This window comes from Sapajus apella, unplaced genomic scaffold (genome assembly GCF_009761245.1).
Source record: "Sapajus apella isolate SASKATOON/1434 unplaced genomic scaffold, GSC_monkey_1.0 scaffold8, whole genome shotgun sequence".
Lineage (NCBI taxonomy): Eukaryota > Metazoa > Chordata > Mammalia > Primates > Cebidae > Sapajus > Sapajus apella.
Window position 1 is genome coordinate 14,960,346 of NW_022436948.1, and position 23,414 is coordinate 14,983,759.

Genomic DNA, 23,414 nt, shown 5'->3' on the forward strand with positions numbered 1-23,414 from the left:
ATGCTATTCCTAATGACATACGCGCAACACTGTATGTTTAGTGATAAATTACAGAGTGGCTCAGTCAGGGTGTACAAAAGCTACCGGGAGGGTAATTTATTTTCTGTGGGGTTTTGCTTCTTCATCCTAGAAAAAATTTAAATTAGAGTGTGAATATATATATATATATACATATATATATATATATATATGTATATATATATAAAACATGGATCAACCTCCTTTAAATTACAAAGTTATCACATTGAAGTCTGATAAAATCAGCATTTCAGTAAAAATAAGTATGGGTATTTGAAAACCCATTATTAGATGAAAATTCAAAACTATGGTATGAGAAAAATGCAATAAAGGGATAGCATTTATAGAGTACATTTCCTGGACCAAAGCACAGCATAGGCATGAAACCTATAAAAAAATGATGTAAGAATGCTTAGATTCCATTTTAGAAAAAAGAAACTGGTCCAGCGAACTTAAACATACATCCAAATATCTTATAGCTTATAAATGCTACACAAATAATAGAACATGTGTTTGACTGAGTCATCTTTTTTATGGCAGAGAAATATCGAGTGCAAATTATGTGCCAGGCATGTATTCAGAGTTGGATTTTCAGGGAATATAGATTGTTTCTGCCCTTATGGAATAGTATCCAGAGATCAGAATGGAAGAGATTAGAAGTAATGCAATCTTGATAGAAGACCTTTTCAATAACTCAGGGGTGTTGTGTCCTGGAAGTGAGTATTAGCAGTAGTGTTGAAAAGGAATGTGTCTGTTCCAGGGAATGTTGTGAAGTAGAATTTATAATTTTCAATTTCAAGGATGACAGAAAAAGAAAGAAACTGAATGAAAAAATTGGAACAGGGATTTATTTTCTTTATGCTTATTTTTAGAGATGAAACATAGCAGTCATCAGATAAAACCAGTGACCGATAGCAGAAAAAATAGAAAGATTTCTTGAGTAAAGGAAAAATGTCTCATAATAAAGATTATCAGAAAATGAAATTGGCAGCTTGGTGAAAATCCCTGCTGAAGGCATTTAATAAAGTGCTGGATCACCACTCATTCCTTTGTTGTCAAATTCAAATACCCAGGAGAAGAATTGATCTTCCTGAGTGTATATTCGGTTCCCACTTGGATTTCATGGCTGTTACAGTAAAAATAACTTCAAAGTGTAGAGCCTACCTGATTCTGAAAATGGTGATTTAAATAAAACCTTGACATGTAAGATGAGTTAAAAACAAACAAACAAGAAACAAGAAAAGCCCCACTTTTTTGGACTGCATGTTTGGTGATAGAAGGGTCAGATGTTGGGCATGCAGTGAGAAGAAGGGCTTAGTTTGGATTAGACACCTGTAGTATTAGAACCCTACTTACAGATGTATAGCTATCAATCAGGGTTTCTAGATCTCATTACTCTTTGTTGCTGGGGACCACTCGATGCCTTGTAGGATTAGCTACTTTCCTGGTTTGCTTGATGCCAGTAATGCCAGTAACTTCTCCCACTCTCCCAACTTGTGACAATTGAAAATGCCTCCAAACATTATTCAGTGTCTCCAAGGGGGCAAAACAGCCATCATTGAGAACCACTGATATGGATGTGCACTAGCTCCATTGTGTCTATTTCACTTGTTGTGTGGAAAGAAATGAGCCCTAAAGTAAGGGCAGTAAAAAGGTGTGGTGCTCCTAAGAGGAACTAAGATTATTTTGTGGGGGATCCACTTTATTTGTGTAGATGCTTGATCCTGAAACAAAAGCCACATGTGATCTAACTTTGAAAACTTTAAGTTCCCAAGTCAACATCTTTCCTATGGCATGGGCCCAGTGAGTATTTGTGGAATTCAACTGAGTAACTCAATGGATGCCTAGAAAGCAAAGCAACCAACAAATTGTTTAAGTACATATTATAATTTGAAAACTAAAACTGGAGATGAGGAAAACCACTGTAGAAAAAGCATGGATTCTTTGCATTTTATTTAGAAGAGAGAGAGAGAGAGAGAGCAGGTAAATGGATCTGTGGTTCTGTTCTTTGGATTAAACATGGTGTTAGAACTTCAGGAAGAGACTTTAGAAATACAAAGATACAGGAAAGCTAGGGAGCAATATTGATTAAGATGTCAAGGCACTAGAGCCCTGACATGGTTTTCATCTCTCTCTACATCTAGGTTTGCTTCAAGAACCAGTCAGCTTCACTTTGTAAATATTCTCTTAAATGAAGTTCATAGTGTTTCAGTGTAAGTTCTCAGTATGGTCATGTGAACAGTAGTGGAAAAGGAAGCCAAGAGCAGGAGCTTGCATATTTACTTGATTCCAACAGGACCACACTGCACAAAGAATATTATTGGCAGCTGTGTATCCCATGGAAGAACCAAGGAGAGAGGAAAATCTCAGGTCAAGGCAAGCTGCTCAGTTCGGCATGGCATCTAATTTCTGCTAAGTTCTGTATCTTTCTTATAATACTGATAGCTAGGAGCAGATGTCTGTGTGATCACTTCCCACTAATCTAACTCACCTGGATTATAAATGTCATTATAAATGTCTGAAGAACCCTGATAAATGACATGGAATTCTAGTCTTAATCTGTATTATGGATGTGATAAATGTCTCAATCCTTTAGGGACAGGAATGCAAAGTTGAAGTTTATTGAAAAATTTTTCCCCATGAATCCTTTGCTTATCTAAGTACTTTTAGCATACAAAATGGATATTCTGTATCCTTCAAGTAGAGAAATAAGTTGCTTGCTCATGAAATTTTTCAACTTAGGTAATGGATGGTAACATATATGTAGTTTTATACATGAATGCATACCTATATACAAAATTAGGTCTAAGCACTAATTACACGTATCCGCTTGCAGAATCACTATGGTCTTGTTAGGACTATAAAGATATGATTTTTTTTAAATTAGAGAAAATAAAAAAAGATGCCATACACATCAGACAATTTTGGAATGACATAGAAATTTTATGGTTGAACTCTCTTTCCTGAATTCTGACCATGTTTTAAGCCTCAGTAAAAAAAAGTTTCCGTGTGGCATCAATATCATTTGCTACAGTCATACCTCTCAGTAGTGGCTTCAATCTGGGTCTAGTCTTTGACTTCCATTGACCCGTAAGTTCCTCTTACGTAAAATGTGGATTGAATCCCAGGTTCGCCTGGAATTTCTAATATAAAGGGTATAGTCTCTTTCCTCAAGAATATCATGCTTTTATTAGTAAACAAGATAAAGTTTCAACAAAGCATGACAAATCTATTACATTCATCTGCATATAGGGGCAAAGAAGAGGATCTACTTTGAAGCAGAATTTATAGTTTTGAATTTCAAGGATCAAAAAAGAAAGAAACTGAAGGAAAAGAAAAAATCGAAACAGAGATTTATTTTCTTTATGCTTTTTTTTTAGGGATGAAACATAGCAGAGTGATCAGACGAGACAAGTGACTGATAGCAGAAGAAAAGAGAAATATTTCTTAACTGAAGGAAAATTGTAATCTGCAGCAGCAACGAGGAAAGGCATCCTGAAGAAGTGATTCCAGATCTGAGTTTTGATGTATAAATAGGAGGGTTTTTTTTAGTTGGTAATTGAGGGTGATGAGAAAAATACTAATGGCAGAAAAAATGATATTCATTTTCCTCTTTTATACCTTGAAAAGGTAAGTGTGATAGAGAGGATTGTTGGGAAGAAAGAGGGTACCTTGTATTTAAAATACAAGGAATGCGAAGTTGAACATTTTTGTTCACAATGAACATTTTTGTAGAAGATTGAGACACTCCTATCTCCTATGGCTCTGGCTGTGGCTGTGGGTAATTTAGAATTTTAAAGGAGTAGCATGAAATGCATGTATGGAAAGGGGATAAAATTTATTTTTATGCTACTTTATATCATAGAAGTGTTAGGTGTTTAAGGTGGGCTTTTGCTGTCAGCAACCTAAAATTGTCCACTTTCCTTTAGCTTCTGAAGTAAATGTTCAAGGAATAGTAGTGAAAGGAGATGAAAAATGATTTATTAAATTCTGAGAATGTACCTGTATTTCATCATGCAAAACGTTGATGAAATCTGTATTGGAGGAAAGAACTGAGTTTCTGGTTGAATGATTTTTTTTTGCTTCCTTATCCAAATTAAACTGGTTAGGTTTTAAAAGGCTTCTCAATGACAATTACTTATGTAGCTTAAGAAATGGGAGTAAAAGGAGGGCTTCTCTGCCTCACCAGGGTCTTGGTTTGCCTGGTATATGGAAGGGAAACATAAGAAGCACTTGCGGATAGCACACAGTGTGGCTTTGAATGATTAGATGTGAATATGTTTCTTGGGATTTGAGGGAAGTTGGACAAGGGGTAGGCATGAAAGTGCAGGGTGAGTTGAAGAAGCCTGCCAAGAAGTTGTAATGACTCAGGCCAGGAGATAGGGGTGTCTCCTTCTCTGTGGGTAGAGGTAGATGTTTTAGCAGAAGAGAGAGAGAGAGAAACCCCAAAATTTTGTTATCATCCCTCTAAACTTGTTAGTTAAGATATATATTTACTGATAGGGAGATTTTGAAAATTGATATCAGCTTTACATTCAGGCACGTGATTTCATTGAGACAGTTCTTTGGCAGAGTGGATTAAAACGCTCCTCCTCAAATGAAACCAGAGTCTCCAACATAATTGGCTCATTTTAAGCAAAACATTATTGATGGTCAACAGTGACTGGCACAATAATAATTGTTTAAATATTTGTTGGCTAAGTCAGGGAATGAATGATATGCTTTAGCAATTACTGGCAGTATATAAAGGTCTCAGGGAAGTGGAAGACATCCACACCTCAGAAGCATCTTCTTGAAACTCATTTGAATCCTCTCCTTTTAACAACATGTGTTGCAAGTACTATGGTAACTCCTGTGGCTACGGCTGTGGCTATGGAACTGGCTATGGCTTTGGGTATGGCTGTGGATTTGGTTCCCGTTATGGCTGTGGCTATGGAACTGGCTATGGCTGTGGATACGGATCTGGCTCTGGCTACTGTGGCTACCGGCCATTTTACTTTAGAAGATGCTATTCTTCTTGCTGCTAAAACATCACTATCAGAGGACCATTTGCTTCTAAAATGACGCTCTAAAGATAATGCTGATTCAAGGATTCATACTCCAAGATTGCTGTATCCAAGACATTACATGCTTGAGAGAGTCTTGGGCCTCTACCCTCACGTTTCTTTGAATGAAATCATGGCCATAGGATCCTTGGTATCATCTGACTGTTTTCCAAATGTTATCCTTTGCTCCCTTAATCTGATTCTCCGTTGTGACTGTGTTAATGATCATAACATCTACAGTTGGGGAAGTCAATCATTTGCAATAAAAATGGTTCTTTGTTTCTAAAAATCTTTGTGTACTTGCTTGCAAATTATTCCTTTTTTGAGGTGTTTTGGCATCTCTTGAAATTTGGGCTAACAGTATGTTGGCTGAACCTGAGGTACTTCCTTGATATAATGCAATTATTTCTTCTTATACTTGCATCATAAATAATGTCTTCTCTACCTGCTTCTCATATGCAACATGCTCAGGCTCTCAAATACCCAAGCACAAATCACAGAGTATTTCAGAACTGTGCTTTGGAAATGGCACTAAGTGTCTAGAATGGAGCTGAAGGGGGAAAGGGAAGGGAAGTGACATCTATTAGGATGTTATGACAAAAGTCTCAGAGAGGAGATGAAGGCTGAGTGCTCAATGAAGTAATGCAATCAAAGAGATCATTTCCGGGATTGTTGAAAAATTTGAATCAGACTCAGGTGTTAGGCATGAGGAATCAAAACCTAAGAAAAGGGTAAGTTAGAAGAAAAAATATGCTATCAAATTTATCTACATCTGATGAAAGTACAAATATATTTGCTTGCTTACATGGAGGTTGAGAAATGTTATTTAATTCACTTAAATATTATTGAATAGGTGTCTCCTAGACACTAAAGACACAGAAGAAAAATTATAGACAAATGTCCTGCTGTCAGAGTGTTTATAGTTTAATAGATGAAGATTTTAAAAAGCAAAAATAGGCTGGGAGTGGTGGCTCACACTTGTTAATCCCTGCACTTTGGGAGGCTGAGGTGGGTGGGCCACTTGAGGTCAGGAGTTTGAGACCAGCGTGGCCACCATGGTGAAACCCCATCTCTACTAAAAACACAAAAATTAGCCAGGCATGGTGGTGGGCGCCTGTAAGTCCAGCTACTTGGCAGGCTGAGGCATGAGAATCACTTGAGCCTGGGAGGCAGAGGTTGCAGTGAGCCGAGTTCGCGCTGTTGTACTCTAGCCTGGGAAACAAGAGTGAAGCTCCATCTCCAAAAATAAAACAAACAAACAAACACAAATACAAATAAAAAAGCAAAAATTTATTATAATAAATTAGGACATATAATTGCTATAGAGGGAATAAAACAGGTTAATGGATAGGAGATTAAGGTTTGAAGTACTGGAGAGACAGCTCTGGGAAGTATTTTGACTCTGTTTTGACATTTGAGCTCATAATACAACATTTCCAGCAGTAAAGAAAGACTAAAAAGGACAGTAGCAAGTGCCAAGGTGCAGAGAAGTTCATTAAGTTTGGGTATGATGAGGGTGATGACACATTTTTCAGTTAGAAAAGAGCAAGGTCTAGTATCTTAATGGAGTTCTTTCAGATTGTGATAAACATAAAAATGGAATTAAAGGGCCTGTTCTGGTTTCCTGGATGACTTTCTGATGTGGAGTGTTTACTGTTTTGGGGTTCTGATTTTAGTGTACTTTCCTCTAGTTCTAGATCATCCAAACTCTATCATTTAAATCTTACAGCAGAGAATGTCTTCTGGATTCAGTAGAAATGTGTCACAATCAGCAGAAACCTGTCCCTGTTTCATTCGTGTAACAGGGATTATTACCTCAGGTCTGACTCTCTGAGGTTCCTGGCGCTGGGTGACCTCACAAAATGTCTGGCTCCAAGAAAGATAGCCCTATAATCGCTATCAACCCAGGAGTAAAGCTATGTCCAGGATAGAATCTGTCCAACTGATGGACAGTTGGGGTTTCTTCCAAGAGCAGGCTAGCTTTTACATCTGGAATATTTGTGAGTCAGATCTGAGGACTAACTGCACTCTCTGGAACTCTACTCTGAAGTTATTATAGTATTGCAAGCAGTGGATAACACTTTCCATATCTTCAAAATCTGAAATATGATTCTCTCAGTTTAGGAACATTTTGAGACATTCAGCTTGTGTGAAATGAGAAAATTATGATAATGTTAACAGAAACAGGATAAAATTAGAGCTGTGCATGTGAGTGGTGTGTGTGTGTGTGTGTGTGTGTGTGTGTGTACACACATGTAGGTGTGGCCTGTTTGGTGCAGGTCGGGAAAAATGAATATTTGAATTCGCATATGTAATCACATTATGGAGGAAAGGAAAAACTACTTATATTTCACAATACTTTCTGTGGTCATTATTACATATTGTGGAGGCTTTAAATTGTAAAATCTATATTGTAAAATTTGTTCTTTGAATCATTTAACAAACCTTAAGATTTATGTTTCAACTAGGTGCTGTGATTGGTGCTGAGATGGAGAGATAAAACACGTAGTCCATTCTAAGAATTCAAAATCTTTGACTGGACACAATACTAAATCATACATAGCAGGTGTGCTTGCAGGTATAATGGCATTACCAAGAAGAACTCAAGGGTGAAACTTAAATCAGAATGTGGCAAGAGAAAGCTTGACAAGGATAGGAAATTGCTTCCAGAGGAGAATGATAGAAACAGAGCCATAAAGGATGAGGTAGATTTGGTCAGTTACAAGAGACAGAAAATGGAATTCAAGGCCTAGACATTCAAGGAAAGAAGAAAACAAACTGTCAGTTTACTGAACGAGTAGGAGGCTCCATTGAGAACTTTTAATCAGTGTCCACTGGCATAAAAGAATTATCAGGTCTCTTGGGTGAGCTCCACTGTCTGATATGGTGCCACTAGCCAGATGGGGCTGTTGAGTGCTCAAAATGGGTATAGTCCAAAATGAAATGTGTTGTAAGTGTAAAATACACAGTAGACATCAAAGACTTAATAGAAAAAAGAATGAAAGTATCAAATACATTTATTTATTGTATGTTAAATGATAATATTTTGAGGCAGGATGAATAAAATATGGTATAAATTAATTCGCCTATTTCTTTTTATTCTTTTAAAATGTGGACATTGGAAAATTTAAATTTCTCAATGTTTTTCATGACATATTTCTATCGTAGAGTGTTGTCCTAAAGGGCCAATTATAACAAACTGGCCATGTAAGGACACTGGCTAGAAAGAGAAGTTACTAGCAAAGATGAGGAAGCCTAACCATACTATCCAGGTATAAGGAGTAGATCAGTCTGAGGCAATAGGACCACAGTTGCCAGTGCTGCAGGCTTCAGGGGAGGAGCAAAGTCTCCCGTATAGACAAATTTTTCTTCTGTAATAGTTTGTTTAGTAAATGTGTACTGTAGTTTGTTTTGTGCTGCTACAATAGAATGCCTGAGACTGGGTAATTTATAATAAACAGAAATTTATTAGCTAATAGTTCTGGTGGCTGGAAAATCCAGTATCAAAGTGGCGAGGGACTTCCTCCTCCATCAAAACATGGCAGAAGGCATCACATGGTGAAAGACCAACAGAGGGCAAGAGAGAGAAAGAGCAAGACGGGGTGAACCCATTCCCATGATAACAGACTTGCTCCTGTGATAATGGTGTTAGCCTATTTATGAGCATGGAGCCTTCATGACTGAAACTTTTTATAATGATCCTATCTCCAAATACCTTCACAAGGCAATTAAATTCCAACATGAGTTTTAATGGGGCAAACATTTAAACCGTAGCAATGGGATTGATCAATGTCCCATCTGTTTAGATACAAAGATATAAATACCTACCTCACACCATATGCATAAGAAATTCCACACTGATTAAAGTTCTGCACATGAAAGTCAAATTATGAAAGTGCTAGAATATGGTACAGGGTTTTAGGAATTTTGCAAGCCAGTTGTTAAACTATTGGTAAGTTGAAAGCAATCATGCTTAGAAATATTTACACCATGAAAATTGGCAAATCAGAAACTACCACTCCCAATCTCAGCTGAGATCATTAAACAATTAACAGCATACCACTGTCCATATTCCCAAGGTCACTGGGAAGAAATCTATTTTTCAAATGTTTTACAACAGTTATATATGATTTATGGGACTGAAGAAAAAAAATATCTATAGAAATCAATGAAAAGTAATTGTATCAATATTGATTGTTTTATGTTTAGAAATCTCTAGCATCTCTTTTAAGTTGATATTCAGATTCTCTACATGAAACATTGTCTTTAGCTCTTCTCTCCTCTGCAAGACATCACTTCCTCACAGTAATCCAAATAATCACACTTCTAAAAACAAAATTGTATAGCAATTAAGAGTGTAGATTCCAGAGTCATATTACATTACTACTGCTCTAGTATAGGCTTCATCATTCATTAGCTATGTGATCATGAACACATTATTCAGCTCCTTTGAGCCTCAGTGTACGAAAAGGTGAAATGATACAATAGCGTTACTTCAGAATTGTTGAGAGTATCAGATTAAAGAAAGCATGCCAGCTGTACCACTGTGAAAACTCAGTAAATTTTTATTGTATTTATTATTAGGTTGCTATTGTTATATAGTTAATGTTCAACCATTTTTAACATGAAATGATTATTTGATATGGCTTACTCCCATTCTTCAGGTTGTCTGTTTACTTGGTTAATTATTTCTTTTGTTGTGCAGAAGCTTGTTAGTTTAATTAAGCTCCATTTATCTATTTTTGTTTTTGTGGCATACTTTTGAAGTATTAGTCTTGAATTCTTTGCCTTGACCAATGTTCAGAAAAAGTTTTCCCTAGGTTTTCTTCTAATATTTTTATTGTTTCAGGTCTTACATTGAAGTCTTTAATACATCTCGAGTTGATTTTTGTATGTGATGGGGGATGGGGTCCAGTTTATCTTGTCTGCATATAGCAATACAGTTTTCCCAGCATCATTTATTGAAGAGGGTGTCCTTTCCCTAGTATATATTCTTGTTGACTTAGTCAAAGAACAGCTGGTTGTAAATATATGGCTTTATTAACAGGTTCTCTCTTCTGTTCCATTGATCTATGTTTCTACATTTATACCACTACTATACTGTTTTGGTTACTATATTCTTGTGTGTGTGTGTATACATATAAAATACTATCTATATAATATAGTATCTACAATAAGTTTTGATAAATGAATTTGGTAAAATTTTTTGGTAAAGTTTTTAGGTTTTTCTTTTTATAAGATCATATTATCAGCAAATAGAATACTCAACATTGCTAACCATCACAGAAATGCAAATTAAAATGACAATGAGGTATAATCTTATATCACTCAAAATGGCTATTATTGAAATGACAAAAAATAACAGATGTTGGTGAGGAGATGAAAATTATAAAGGGAAATTTAAATATTAATTATTATTTTTTTCTCATGTAACATCCTTTAAATTAAAATTAAAAAATTTACAGCTTGAAGAAAGCTCATAGACTTTCAATTTAAGTTAGTGAGTGCCCCTAGTTTGTTAGATTCACAGAAAATAAAGACAAAGTTATTGACCTTAAATAACTGAGAATTTTCTGAGGGAGCCAGATAAACAAAATGAGAGTATGCCAGTATAACATATTGAGAACCTTAATAGAACTGGGCAAATGGATCCCTAGAAGAATGTTGGAGTGATGCTTAATGCATATTGTGAATGTTCAGGAAGCTTTTATGGGAGATATAGCCTAAGCTGTGCTTTGAAGGATCAGTAGGATTTTGGCAGGTAAAAATTGGAAGTCAGTAGCAAAGACATGAAATCGACTTAAATTGTGCATCAGTGGTAGACTGGACAAAGAAAACATGATACATATGAAACATGGAATATTATGTAGCCATAAACAAGAACAAGATTATGTCCCTTGTAGAAACATGGTTGGAGCTGAAGCTATCATCCTTAGCAGTAAATTAATGCAGGAACAGAAAACCAAATACTGGAAGTTCTCACTTAGAAGTGGGAGCTAAATGATGAGAACGCATGGACGCAAAGAGGGGATCAACACATGCAGGGGTCTACTTGAAGGGGGAGGGTGGGAGGAGGGAGAGAATCAGAAAAAATAACTGTTGGGTACCAGGCTTAGTACCTGTGTGATGAAATTATCTGTACAACAAACTCCTGAGACATGAGTTTACCTATATAACAAACCTGCACATTTACCCCTAACCTAAAATAAAAGTTAAAAAAAATTTGATGAAGTGGGCAAGATGTTTCAAAGAAAGTAACACATTGAAAAGTTCCAAGAAATTTTACGGTGGACTATGGTGCATTGGAAAAAATCCTGTTGCTTTTATTTTACTATATTGTATCTGACCTCTGTTTTACATCACTTCAGATCTTTGCCTCAACTGTCTCTTGCTCTAGCCACCACTGCAGTGGCCATCCTGCATGGGCTCCATCTACTTTCTTGCAAGTGTTACCTAAGAATGCCTCGTTTTGTGCCTTTGCTGTTTGCTTCCCCCACTCTGGTCTGGGGATTTCTTGTTCATTATTGAGATAGAAAATGCTAGGACATCTCCCAGTGCCCAAGTATGTGTGTACCTGGAAATACAGGAGAGATAATGGCCTCTGGAGTAAAAAAATCTAAATTAGGTTTGATTACATTCCACAAGGCATGTTTGTTCCACATGTGGGTTACAGCTGTATTCTTACAATTCTCATGACTGGCTGGGGGCAAATCCTGGACATAATTACCTGAAACACTCATTGTCCTTAGAATAATGAGCTTTTCAAAAATGAAAATTGTTGTAATGAGGCCACAGTGTCTATGTTGTGTGCTCCACCCATTTCTGGTGGTATATAAAGGTCTCAGGGCAGACGATGACATTCAGACTTCAGAATCACATCCCTGTTTCTCTACGGAACTACTAAACACCCATCTCTAGGCACCATGTGTTGCAACTACTACAGAAACTCATGTGGTAGCTATGGCTATGGCTGTGGCTATGGCTGTGGCTCTGGATGTGGATATGGCTCTGGCTATGGCTGTGGCCGTGGCTATGGCTCTGGATATGGCTGTGGATATGGCTCTGGCTACAGCTGTGGCTGTGGCTCTGGCTACGGCTGTGGATACGGCTCTGGCTACGGCTGCGGATACGGCTCTGGCTATGGCTGCAGATATGGCTCTGGCTACGGCTGTGGATACGGCTCTGGCTATGGCTGCGGATACGGCTCTGGCTACAGCTGTGGATACGGCTCTGGCTATGGCTGCGGATACGGCTCTGGCTATGGCAGTGGCTGTGGTTATGGCTGTGGATATGGCTCTGGCTATGGCTCTAGCTGCTATGGCTACCAGCCATTTTGCTATAGATGTTATTCTTGCTGCTAGAAAATAACTGCCATGCATCTTGTCTTCTAAAATGACCATTTTAAGGCCATTTATGTTTCAATATCCTACAATTCCATCAAATTCCACTGAATAGAGAGTAGTCAGAACCCGAAGAAAACAGATTGTCTTTTGAAATCCTGCTTGCTATTGTGAGGGCCTGTGGTGCTCCATGATGTTTCTGGAAGACAGAAGACCTAACTCTGGCCATGGTCCAAATATAAACCTACTACCTTCTTATTTTATGTTTCCATATTGTGACTATTTCCAAATAAACAAGTTTCATTGGTCCTAACAAGTTTTTCTATTTTTTTCTTGTTTCAGACATGCTATTGACTTATATTTTTGTCTTGTATTTCTATGACTTCTTCAGAGACTGGGTGGGCTAATTCTAAGCTGCTCATTCTAATTCTGCTTTCCATTCTGCTTGGTCAGTGCCTGCAACATACTAGATGTCACATATTTTAAATATCATCCCTGAATAAATGACTTCTTATTGGCCGAGTCTTGTGTTCTTAATTCATTTTAATTAAAACTTTGTTCTTAAGCATTTGTGTTTCATGACTCTGGATCTATCTATTTTTTTGCATGTTAATCAGCAATAATGCACTATACACATATACACACACTGAATGCCACAGAAAACCTGCTTCAGGAAAATGCTAATAACACAAAAATGGGTTGGAATGGAAGAGACAGATGGCTCAAAAGGTAAGTGTAATAATGATTAGGAAACTAGTTAAAGTGGTTTGCATTTCAGTGTAGGTAATGAAAAAGAAGAGACGAGCATCAGAGACTTGGTGAAGGCAGAACCTGTAAGATCTTAGACTTCAATAGGGAAAGAGAATGGAGACACATCTAGGGATGGCAAATATATAAAAAGTCTATATTTCTCCTTAGCACTTAGAATTGTGGGGAATTTGGAGTGGTATGTATAGTTACATATCTTCAAGACTGGTGTTGCAAAATTAGTAATACTAGTTTTGCAGATGTGCCCTATGTCTTTGTTGAGAAACTAATTAGATTAGGAGAAAGATCCTTCTAGGCAGGGAAGAAAAAATAAATATTTAATGGTTAAAATGTACATATTTGAGTGATAAATACAATAAAAACCTAGACTTTACAACCACACGGTATATCTATGTAACAAAATTGCACTTGTACCCTTTAAGCTTATGCAAATGAAAAAAGGTCATATATTGGAATGTTATTGCTATAGCCATCATCTCTCTTGGAAGAAATGTAATCACAGTTGAGCCAAAAAGAAAAAAATCACAGGTGTGAAAAATCGCTATTCTCAGATGGCCCCCAGTAACCTGTACCTTTGTGTGATTTACTCTCCTTGAATGTGGGAAGGGCTGGTAACTTGTTTCTAATCTTAGTGAAGATGGTGGGCTCTCCCTTCTGTGATTACATTATGTTTAGGTTTTGCAGATAAAACACAAAATTAACCAATGTGAATTTCATATTAAAATATACATCTTTTTTAGTATAAGTGTGTTTCATGCAATATCTGGGGCATATTTATAGAATCTGGCAACTCAAGCTACGTGTCAAAGAAATTTTGCAGATGTCCTGGCTGACACATTAATTACGATAATGTGAGACCTTGAGGCAAGATCCCAGCTAGGTTGTGCTTAGACTTCTCATCTATGAAAACTGAGATAATAATGGATATTGTTTTAAGCTGCTATTTTGGTGATGATTTGTTATGCAGTAATAGAAACATATTACCACAAACTTCTTCTTCTGTTCTCTATATTACCTTGTAAGATGTGTGGTTGTCTTTGACAACCAGGATAACATATCTGCACAACAGCAGAGATTAGGAAGCCAGCCATTCCAATGAACTTCAAGGACAGATTGTTTTCAAGTGAAAATGAAAAGGTGAGAGGCACTATCAGCCATATTTGGTGGGACTGCCCTGGGCACAAAATATTTAAATAAATTTTATCTTTGATCTCAAGTGACACTGAGAAAAATAAGAGACCTTAAAGTATATGGGGTATTTTACAACAGAGTAATTATACAGTGGAGTAGATAACCACACAAAATATTGAGATCCCTGTTACAATAAGTATTTAAGCATTCGATGATCAGGAAGCGAGATTTTATGTAGCATAGCACAGAAGAATACATACTTGTGCTTCATATGTGCCTTTAGTAAGTTTCCTATAACTACTTTTTGTACCTCAGTGTCTCTATGATACCTACTTCTTTCATGTTTTGATTTCAACTAAAATAAAAGTATTCAAAGTAATTTAAAATTTATAAAACATTCAACAGCTGTTATCATAAAGGATATTCATTTGTTGTTGTTCTAGTTTGAACTAAATAAACATCTAGAGTTGATAAATATTTGTTAAAGAATTTCTCCAGGAGTGAATATATGTTATCAGAATATTATATTTATGGCTATTTGAATTCACAGGAACTCTGTAACATGAAATATTGAGGAGTTTCCATATACGGCAGCATTGGGTTCCAATGACATCACCTACAAAGTAATTAGTAATTAGCAAGCTAGTCAAAATAATTGGTCAAACTTGTTTTAATGATTGCATTTTTAAACATCAACTGCCCAATCCTCCACAGAGCCTTCATATATGAAATATATCTTTGGAATCATGTGTTCAGATGACTGGCTAATGGATAGAAATGGTTCTTAGAGGTTTGTAATTGGCTCAAGACAATGTCTGGATAACAAAAAAATGGATCCTCAATAAAACTGGAAAATCTATAATAATGTGTTTATTTAAAGCACACACTGTGCTATGAAAACACCAGGCCCTCTCAGTATTAACTGAGTGGGCTGATTTGCACATACTAGGTATTAAACATTTTTTACATGAATAATGAAATTGATGGTATGTCCTGGCTCTTTCTGTTAGGATGTAAAGGCTCTAGGGTTTTATGTTACATTCAAACTTCAGAAAAATCCTTCTGTACCTCCACCGAAATCTCACCTTTTGGCACCATGAATTTCAACTACTATGGGAATGCCTATGGAGACTGTGGATATGATTCCAGATATGGACATGGGTCTGGTTCTACTGTAGCTGCTGTATCTACTAACCGTTTTGCTACAGAAGATGCTACTCCTCTTACTACTAGAACATCATCCTAGAGCCTATGTTTGAAATGATATTTTAAGATTAATACTTCTTCCCAGAGGATATCCCATTTTATCATCTCTCTACATTCATTTAAGGATTGGATATTATCTGTGTTTACTTCAACAAATCTATTTGTTATTGAGAAGATACGAATGATCCCATTATGTTACCTGGAGACAGAAGATTTTATTCTAATTATATCCAAAATGTAAATTATTGGTTCTTCTATTTTTTGGTTTTGCATGTTCCATAAACATAAATACTTCATAGTTGGAGAAAATTATACTTTTTCATAACCAAATTTAACCTATTTTTGTAAAAATTTGTGGGTTTTTCTGTGCTACACTCATCACTACTTTAGTGTTTGTTCTTCCCTGAAATTTCAGGAAAGCAGTGTATTAGTGGAGACTTAGATTTACTTATTCCTTCAACAATTACTCATTTATTGCTAATTCTTTCATCAATATCACATAGTTTTGTTTTTGTAGTATTGTAGTAACTTGATATTAGGTAGTGTGAGGCTTTCAACTTTGATTTCTTTTCAAAATTATTTTGACGGTGAGTACAAAATTACAGTTAGACAGAACAAATTTTGGTGTTCCATTACCCAAAAGAGTGACTATAGCAAAAAACAATGTATTGTATATTTCAAGATAGGTAGAAAGATTTTGAATGTTTTCACTAGAAAGAAATGATAAAGTTTAAAATGATGGATATGGTAATTATCCTGACCTGATCATTGTACTATGTATATATGCATTGAAACATCACATTTTACATAATAAATATGTATAATTATGTGTCAATTACAAATTAAATAAAATATGTTGTCTGTTCTAGTTATTTTGCCTTTGCATCTAAATATTCAAGTCAGCTTGTCAATAGCCATAAATATATCCTGCTTAGATTTCGATAGGGATAGAGTCAAATTCATAGATCATTTCTGGGAGAATGAACGTCTTAACAATATTGAGTCCAATCCGTAAATATGGTATTGATATATCTCTGTATTCATGTATTTCAGAATAAATTTTGGTGTTCTGTTACACAGTAGAGTGACTATAGCAAATGACAATGTATTGTATATTTCAAGATAGGTAGAAATATTTTGAATGTGGTAACTGTAAATAAATGATAAAGTTTGGGGCCGGGTGCAGTGGCTCACCAGCACTTTGGGAGGCCAAGGTGGGCAGATCACAAGTTCAGGAGATCGAGACTATCCTGGCTAACACAGCGAAACCCCGTCTCTACTAAAAATTAAAAAAAAAAATTAAAAAAATTAACCAGGATTGGTGGTGCAGGCCGTAGTACCAGCTGCTCAGGGGGCTGAGGCAGGGGAATCGCTTGAACCTGAGAAGCAGAGATTGCACTAAGCCAAGATTGCACCACTGTACTCCAGCCTGGGTGACAGAGCAAGACTCCATCTCAAAAAAAAAAAAAAAAAAAAAAAGATGAAGCTATGAGAATGCTTAGAAGAAGGGTGTACCTCATAGCACTTTGTGCTGAAGACAAGAAAATATACTAATTTTCTCCATGTATTTAATGATTTTTATATAGAAGATAGATTAAAATTAGTCTCTTGGTTCCAGGAGCCAGAATTAGATGAACATGTTTGAATTACAAAAAGGCAGACTTGTTATATAATATGTGACAGTTTTCTAAATGTAAGAGCCAAACAATGAGATTTGTTGCTAGAAGTAGTTATTCAGTTCTGTGTGCGTTTGAGTGTGGGATAACTTACTATTTATTCTGGTTTTTATGAGATAACTAAGACATACAGGAACTGAATAAACCTAACAGAACCTTAATACTTCTGTAATTTAAATAGTGACTATAAAGTGTAGAGTCAAAGTCACTGAAAAAAGTGGTAATGTTCTTAAAAGCAACTGGAAAGGGGTGAGAGAAAGAACTTTTTATAGGTTTGGACGTTGACCAGAGATGATGAGCGTATTTTGAATATGATGGCTGAGGTGAGGTAATAACCATATTAGCAAAGTAAGGCAGGTGTTTTAGATTTTGTGAAGTATCTGCAAAGGTTTAAACCTAAAGAGGATACAGGAGATACAATGGGGTCTTCTAGATATACAATCATGTCAGGAGATAAAATATTTCATGTTTTCCAAAAGCTGCATTAGAGACTTTATTGTGGATATACTAAGGAGGAATCAGAGAAACAAATATGCATACAAGGGTCTAAAGTTACATAGAATCTCCCCTTCCAAGGTGGTGAGAGCTTTAGATTGTACAGAAACTACTAACAAAAGGAAATTAGTGTAATAAAATGAGATTGTTAAAGACAGGAAGCCAAGAGCTCCTACAACCTCAAGAGAGGTTACTAATTTATCACTGGCGAAAATTATAGGTTGCATGTTGGATCAGGAAAGCTTGGAAAATGTGATTTTTATTTGGACTCTACCCTTCTGTGCCTGTCTCCTCCTCTGTTAAAACGATGTTCATCATTCTTAGCTTGGTGGTTTCACAGGATGATGTTAAGTCTCGAATAGAGATATCTGAGAAGGAAATATTTTCCACAGAAAAAGCATTCACAGGTGGAGAAAACCATCTTGTTGTGTGTGGAATTGGATAAAATCACATTTTGATTCAGATTAAATTGACATTGAAGGGAAAAGAGGGTAAAGAGGGGAAATGTATATTTGCTATCATGTGATGCTCACAGAACTTTTCGAGTTGACCTTATGAATCAGGAGGGCTCTTTCATAATGACACATTACTCATCTCTTCCAAAACCTTCATCTGCATTATGGTCACACTTCCAAACAGAGACTGACTTCACTTTTACATAGCAATCCTATGACTATCTGGGAATGCGGAAACTTACTTTCTCCCTATTTAATACACAGGCACGTTCCCAAGTTAGGTGTTGGTCAATTCAATAAATTTTCATGGTTATGAGATTTAAAATATGCGATGAAGCAAAGCCCTGTGATATGTTGCTTGATGTTATATTTTTACAGAACATTATTGTATAAAATACTTCAGACAAGGTAAACTTAGGTCAATTACATGGAAGTTCATTTTCTGTGAGCATCTAGTCACTTTTGAAAGTTTATTATAAAAACATTAATTGACATATGTATATTTATACACATGTATATCACAGATTTTAAAACTAGCAAAATTAAAATTCAAATCTCAAAATTTTAGTATAACAAACAGATCGATACAAGTATATACAGAAATTTGAAAAGCTGTTACTATTTAGGAATGTTTTATTTGGGTAAAAGAAAAGGGGAAAAGAAAGAAAATATGTTGCCTCCACTATGTATCAGGATTATTGCTACTCTCTTTATATTTCCTATATATTTTCTGTAGGCCTCTTGATAAAATTTTAAATAAATGTAGTTATTTTTATTCCCATTTGGCAGTTGCAGAAACTGAGGTTCATCTAAGTTGAGGACATTTTCCATGGTCATATAATTAGGAAACCATTCAGTCAGGAAATTAATCTATCTGTTTTCCAGGGAAAGCTATTTCTACTACAGAGCCTCTGGAACATGGAGGAGAGACTGTGCTGGTTAGCAGTTTATGGCCCCTTAGCATCCAATTCATCCTTCAGTAGATGCTCTGTGTGGATAGATGGGGTTCCCTTAAGTATTTCTCCTTCACTGCGAGCATAGCTTCAAGCTTTCTCAGTAGAGGATGTAACAGGGACATGCAGGAGGAAGCAGGGCTCCTGAATTCTTGGGTGCAGTACAGGAGGGGATTGGCGACTATTGGCAGTGTGGGTGTGAGGACATCTAGCAAAGCTCCACCTCAGCCTTGGGTGAGGAATATCCTGGATCCTGAGGGGCGTTGAGCTTTAACCCGGCAAGAACCTTTACTTGGTCCTGTCTATTTAAAAACTAGCACCTTAGAGATTGTTCACTCATGAGTCCCCTGCTCTTGTAGGGCTCCTACACAAACAGACACCCAGATTCCCTCTACAGGATGTCCCTACCCACCCTCGAGAGTCTGCCTGAAGCCCATGGCTTCCCAGTCTTTTACATGCCTACATCTCTAGATGGGCATTGCTTGTTCACCAACTCTGCTCCAGAGGATCGCCTCCTGTCTGCCTGGTGACTGCAGAACAAGTTTGATTATTCAGTCATTCATTTTATTGAGATATAATTGATATAAAAGTATACATTTTTAATGTACATAATTTCACGAATCTGGACATGTGCATATGCCCATGAAACCATCTCAACAGTAAAGGTAATAGAAATATTCATCATCTACAAAAGATACCTCCTATGCTCTCTTCGGTAAGAATACTTAAGAGGATATCTACTCTCTTAATAAGTTTTTCAAAGTATGTAATATGGTATAGTTAACTATAGCACAACAACTTTTCAATACATTCATCCAGAGGGTAGAGTACCTTTTCTAAGTGTGTTTTTCCTTCAGTAGTCTCCTGCAGCCTTGGAGTAGCATATAGATTCTTCATATCTTAAAAATGCTCTGTTATTATAGTTTATAATTTTTATATAAAACTTTTCCTATTAAACTAGCTGTGTATTTCTGTCTCCTGATTGGGCCCAGGCTGATGGAGACAATTTTAATTTTAGGAATTATTTGTATATACATGATATTGGAATCAGGGGTAGCAGAGAAGATTTGAAGATTTACTAGCGTGTAAAGTGAGAAGCAGAGATGGAGGGTGAAGTAATCACAAGAACCCCAGAATTTAGGAAAAAGAGCATTCTCAATGAAGAGAACTCATGAATTATGAATTCATTTATCATAGAAACAATGGGAGAAGATAAAGTTAAAAAAAGAATTAACAAGAAATTTATAGAAAGGTCAACACTTATTAAGGTCATAATGTAAAATACCAAAGAATTTCTTACACATAAAAATCATTATTAAAATTTTGTTTTGAAGAATAGAAATGTGACTAAAATCAAGATAATACTGTGGAATGATTAAAACAAGCCAATTAAGTCCAGTATCTCACATATTTATACATATTTTTTGTGGTGAAACATTTAAAATATACTCTTTCAGTAATTTAAAAATATATGATGCATTATTAATTATTATAGTCAGCAATCTGTGCCAGAGATTACTAAATCCGATTTCTACTAACTAAAATTTTGTACCCTTTGAGCAACATTTCCCCGTTCCCCATCTGCTCCACTAGATGGAGTTATAAATTATTGATTGATTACATTTTAGTGAGAAGCACTGGTATACAGAACAAACATGAGGGTACTCTGAGTAAGTTCAAAAATGACGTATGTTTAAGAATTGGACCCTACAGTTGGACTTCAACAACAGAGAAGCTGTGAACCAAGGATTTACTCTCGTTCTAAATTAACATTTTTGGAAAGTTTGTTTTTAAAATAATAAATGATACATCTTCTTACATAACTGATCTGTCACAAGTTTAAAAACATTTTTTCCTTCAAAGAAGGTAGAGAAGATCATAACCTGCATGAAGAAGGGGATGGAAAACCTTTTTTTTTTTTCCAGAGATAAGTAGAGGATTTCAGAGAGTGGAGGTAGCACGTGGATATACCCAATTGCCTGTCCAAAATCCCTGAAAAGAATTTGAAGTGTTCGTGATTAAAAACCCAAAGTGTTAGGAAAGGATAAGAATAAATGATAATGATATCAAGAGCAGTGAATAGAACTTCTGATTTAATAGATGACTCCCAAGGTCTTACAAGAGCAGAATGGTAAACATGCATTTATAGGTCAAACTGGTGACGTGTTATGTCATAACCATGAGTGAAATTATGGCAAATAAAATTATAGTTGTATAAACTTGCATGTTTGGAACTTGTATGTTTGTTTCTTTTTGGGGATGAAAATATTCCTAGGGAAGCTATAAGCAAATTATAAATTCCTAAGAAAGTAGATGTACACAGAAGGAGCTCATTTTAGGCAAATGATTGTAAAATGAGCAAATAGACCCATGTGAGGATGACCCATGCATTTCTGGATGTATATAAAGATCTTGGAAGAGTGGAAGACACTCACACTTCAGAAATATCCTCCTGCGGCTCCACTGAAAGCTCACCTCCTGACACCATGTGTTGCAACTACTACAGAAACTCCTATGGGGGCTGTGGATACAGCTCTGGCTGGGGTTCTGGCTGTGGATATGGTTGTGGCTCTGGCTATGGCTGTGGGTATGGCTCTGGCTGTGGCTATGGCTGTGGATATGGCTCTGGCTGTGGCTATGGCTGTGGATATGGCTCTGGATATGGAACAGGCTGTGGCTATGGCTGTGGATACAGCTCTGGCTGTGGATATGACTGTGGATACGGCTCTGGATATGGATTAAACTCTCACTATGGCTGTGGATACAGCTCTGGCTGCTGTGGCTACCGACCATTTTGCTACAGAAGATGCTATTCCACTTGCTGCTAATCATCATTACAGATCATCCTTACCTTTGCAGTGACCATTCCAAGAGCAAGTTCAATTTAAATTTTCCCTATCCACTATCTTGACATATAAGTAAAGATTGACTGTGGTCCATTGACCATCTGAATGCATAGAAGAGAAGCTGCAGCGGATGGAGACTGAGTAGTTATATCACATCACTGAAGAGAGGAGATCTATTCTGATTAATTTTCAAATGTAAATTCAGACATCTTTTTTCCATCTTTCTGCCATGACTATTTGCAGAAGCACAAGAGGACTGTATAATTGGAATGTACTAAAATGAAACAAAAATAGAATTTTCTTAATAAAAGGCCTTTTTCACTAAGAAATCTCGCCTCCTTAATGTTAGAATCAGCATTAATTGGAGGGTTTGTGGCTTCCTCAAAAGCTGGCGACAATGTTATCTTATTAGTTGAATCCAAATACTGATGTTTACCATATTTCTTAATTCCTTGTGTGTTAATTATTTAAATTTGTATTTAAATATAAACACAAATATCACACTCAAAATTTCAAATAATAAATAAAAAAGATTAGAATTAGAACGTGTGGACACAGGGAGGGGAGCATCACACACTGCAGTCAGTAGTAGGGGGCTGGGGAAGGACAGTGGGGGTGGGGAGGGTGTGGAGGGATAATGAGGGGAGAAATACCAGATAAAGGTGATGAAAGCATGAAGGCAGCAAACCACCTTACCATGTATGTACCTATGCAACAATCCTGCATGATTTGCACATGTACCCCAGAACCTAAAGTACAATAATTAAAAAAAAAAAGATTAGAATAGAATGAAGAAAGAGACAGGGAATCTACTAACCGATTTCATTTTGTCAGTGTCCGAAGAAAGTTGGCCATTCTATGATATATTTTAAATCTAAATACATTTTTTAGTATATCTTTTTAAAACCTTTTTCCCTCAGCACGATTGCATTAAAACATTGATTTCTGATACTATATGTGCATTTAAATGACTACTTCTTATTACTCTATGGTACTTCACGTAGCTCATATACAAGATTTTGCCTCTTTACTATCTCAGTGATACATACACAACCACACCCAGCACTGCTTCAGCACAACATTGCTGTAATGAACACACTTCCCCTATGGGTTTCTGTAAGAGTCAATCCCGGAATCTGAATAGTTGGTACAAGTTGCGTGTTTATCTTTAATTTTTCTAAGTTTTCCCGTTAGTCTCCAGAACGTCTGCACCAGCCTAAACTCTCAAATTTCACTTCTCTGTTCTTACATATGTTTCAATACTTGTTTTATCTAATTTTCTAATATTGCTTGTTTGCACAGTAAAAATATTATCTTGCTGTTGTAATTTATACGTCTTTGATTACTCAAGCATTTGAACAATTTTATTTCTTCCAATATATATTAATCTTCATGGTTTCTTTTTTATATCCCTTTCTCCATTTTAAAAATGGATTTTTTTTGCCTTTTTTTGAGTGATTTGTAGGAATTTATTACATATT

At 36.2% G+C, this 23,414-nt stretch overlaps 1 protein-coding gene across 2 annotated transcripts; it reads left to right on the forward strand.

Moving 5' to 3' along the window:
• Positions 1 to 10,579: 10,579 nt before the first annotated feature.
• LOC116550898 (keratin-associated protein 21-1-like) lies at positions 10,580 to 22,421 on the forward strand. 2 transcript variants are annotated; one of them, XM_032277055.1, is made up of 3 exons: positions 11,987 to 12,003; positions 12,127 to 12,372; positions 21,840 to 22,421. In XM_032277055.1, the coding sequence occupies exons 1-3, from the start codon at positions 11,987 to 11,989 to the stop codon at positions 21,913 to 21,915; spliced, it is 339 nt and encodes a 112-aa protein (XP_032132946.1). In that variant the 3' UTR covers positions 21,916 to 22,421. The 2 variants fall into 2 exon arrangements, with proteins under 2 accessions (XP_032132947.1, XP_032132946.1); XM_032277056.1 differs by having other exon boundaries at positions 10,580 to 12,200; positions 21,854 to 22,421.
• Positions 22,422 to 23,414: the final 993 nt, after the last annotated feature.

Excerpts from the sequence above, each read along its gene's own strand:
- LOC116550898 (XM_032277055.1), top strand. Across the intron at positions 12,373-21,839 it reads TATGGCTCTGGCTATGGCTC|TGGCTGTGGATACAGCTCTG; the intron begins TAGCTGCTATGG and ends AAACTCTCACTA.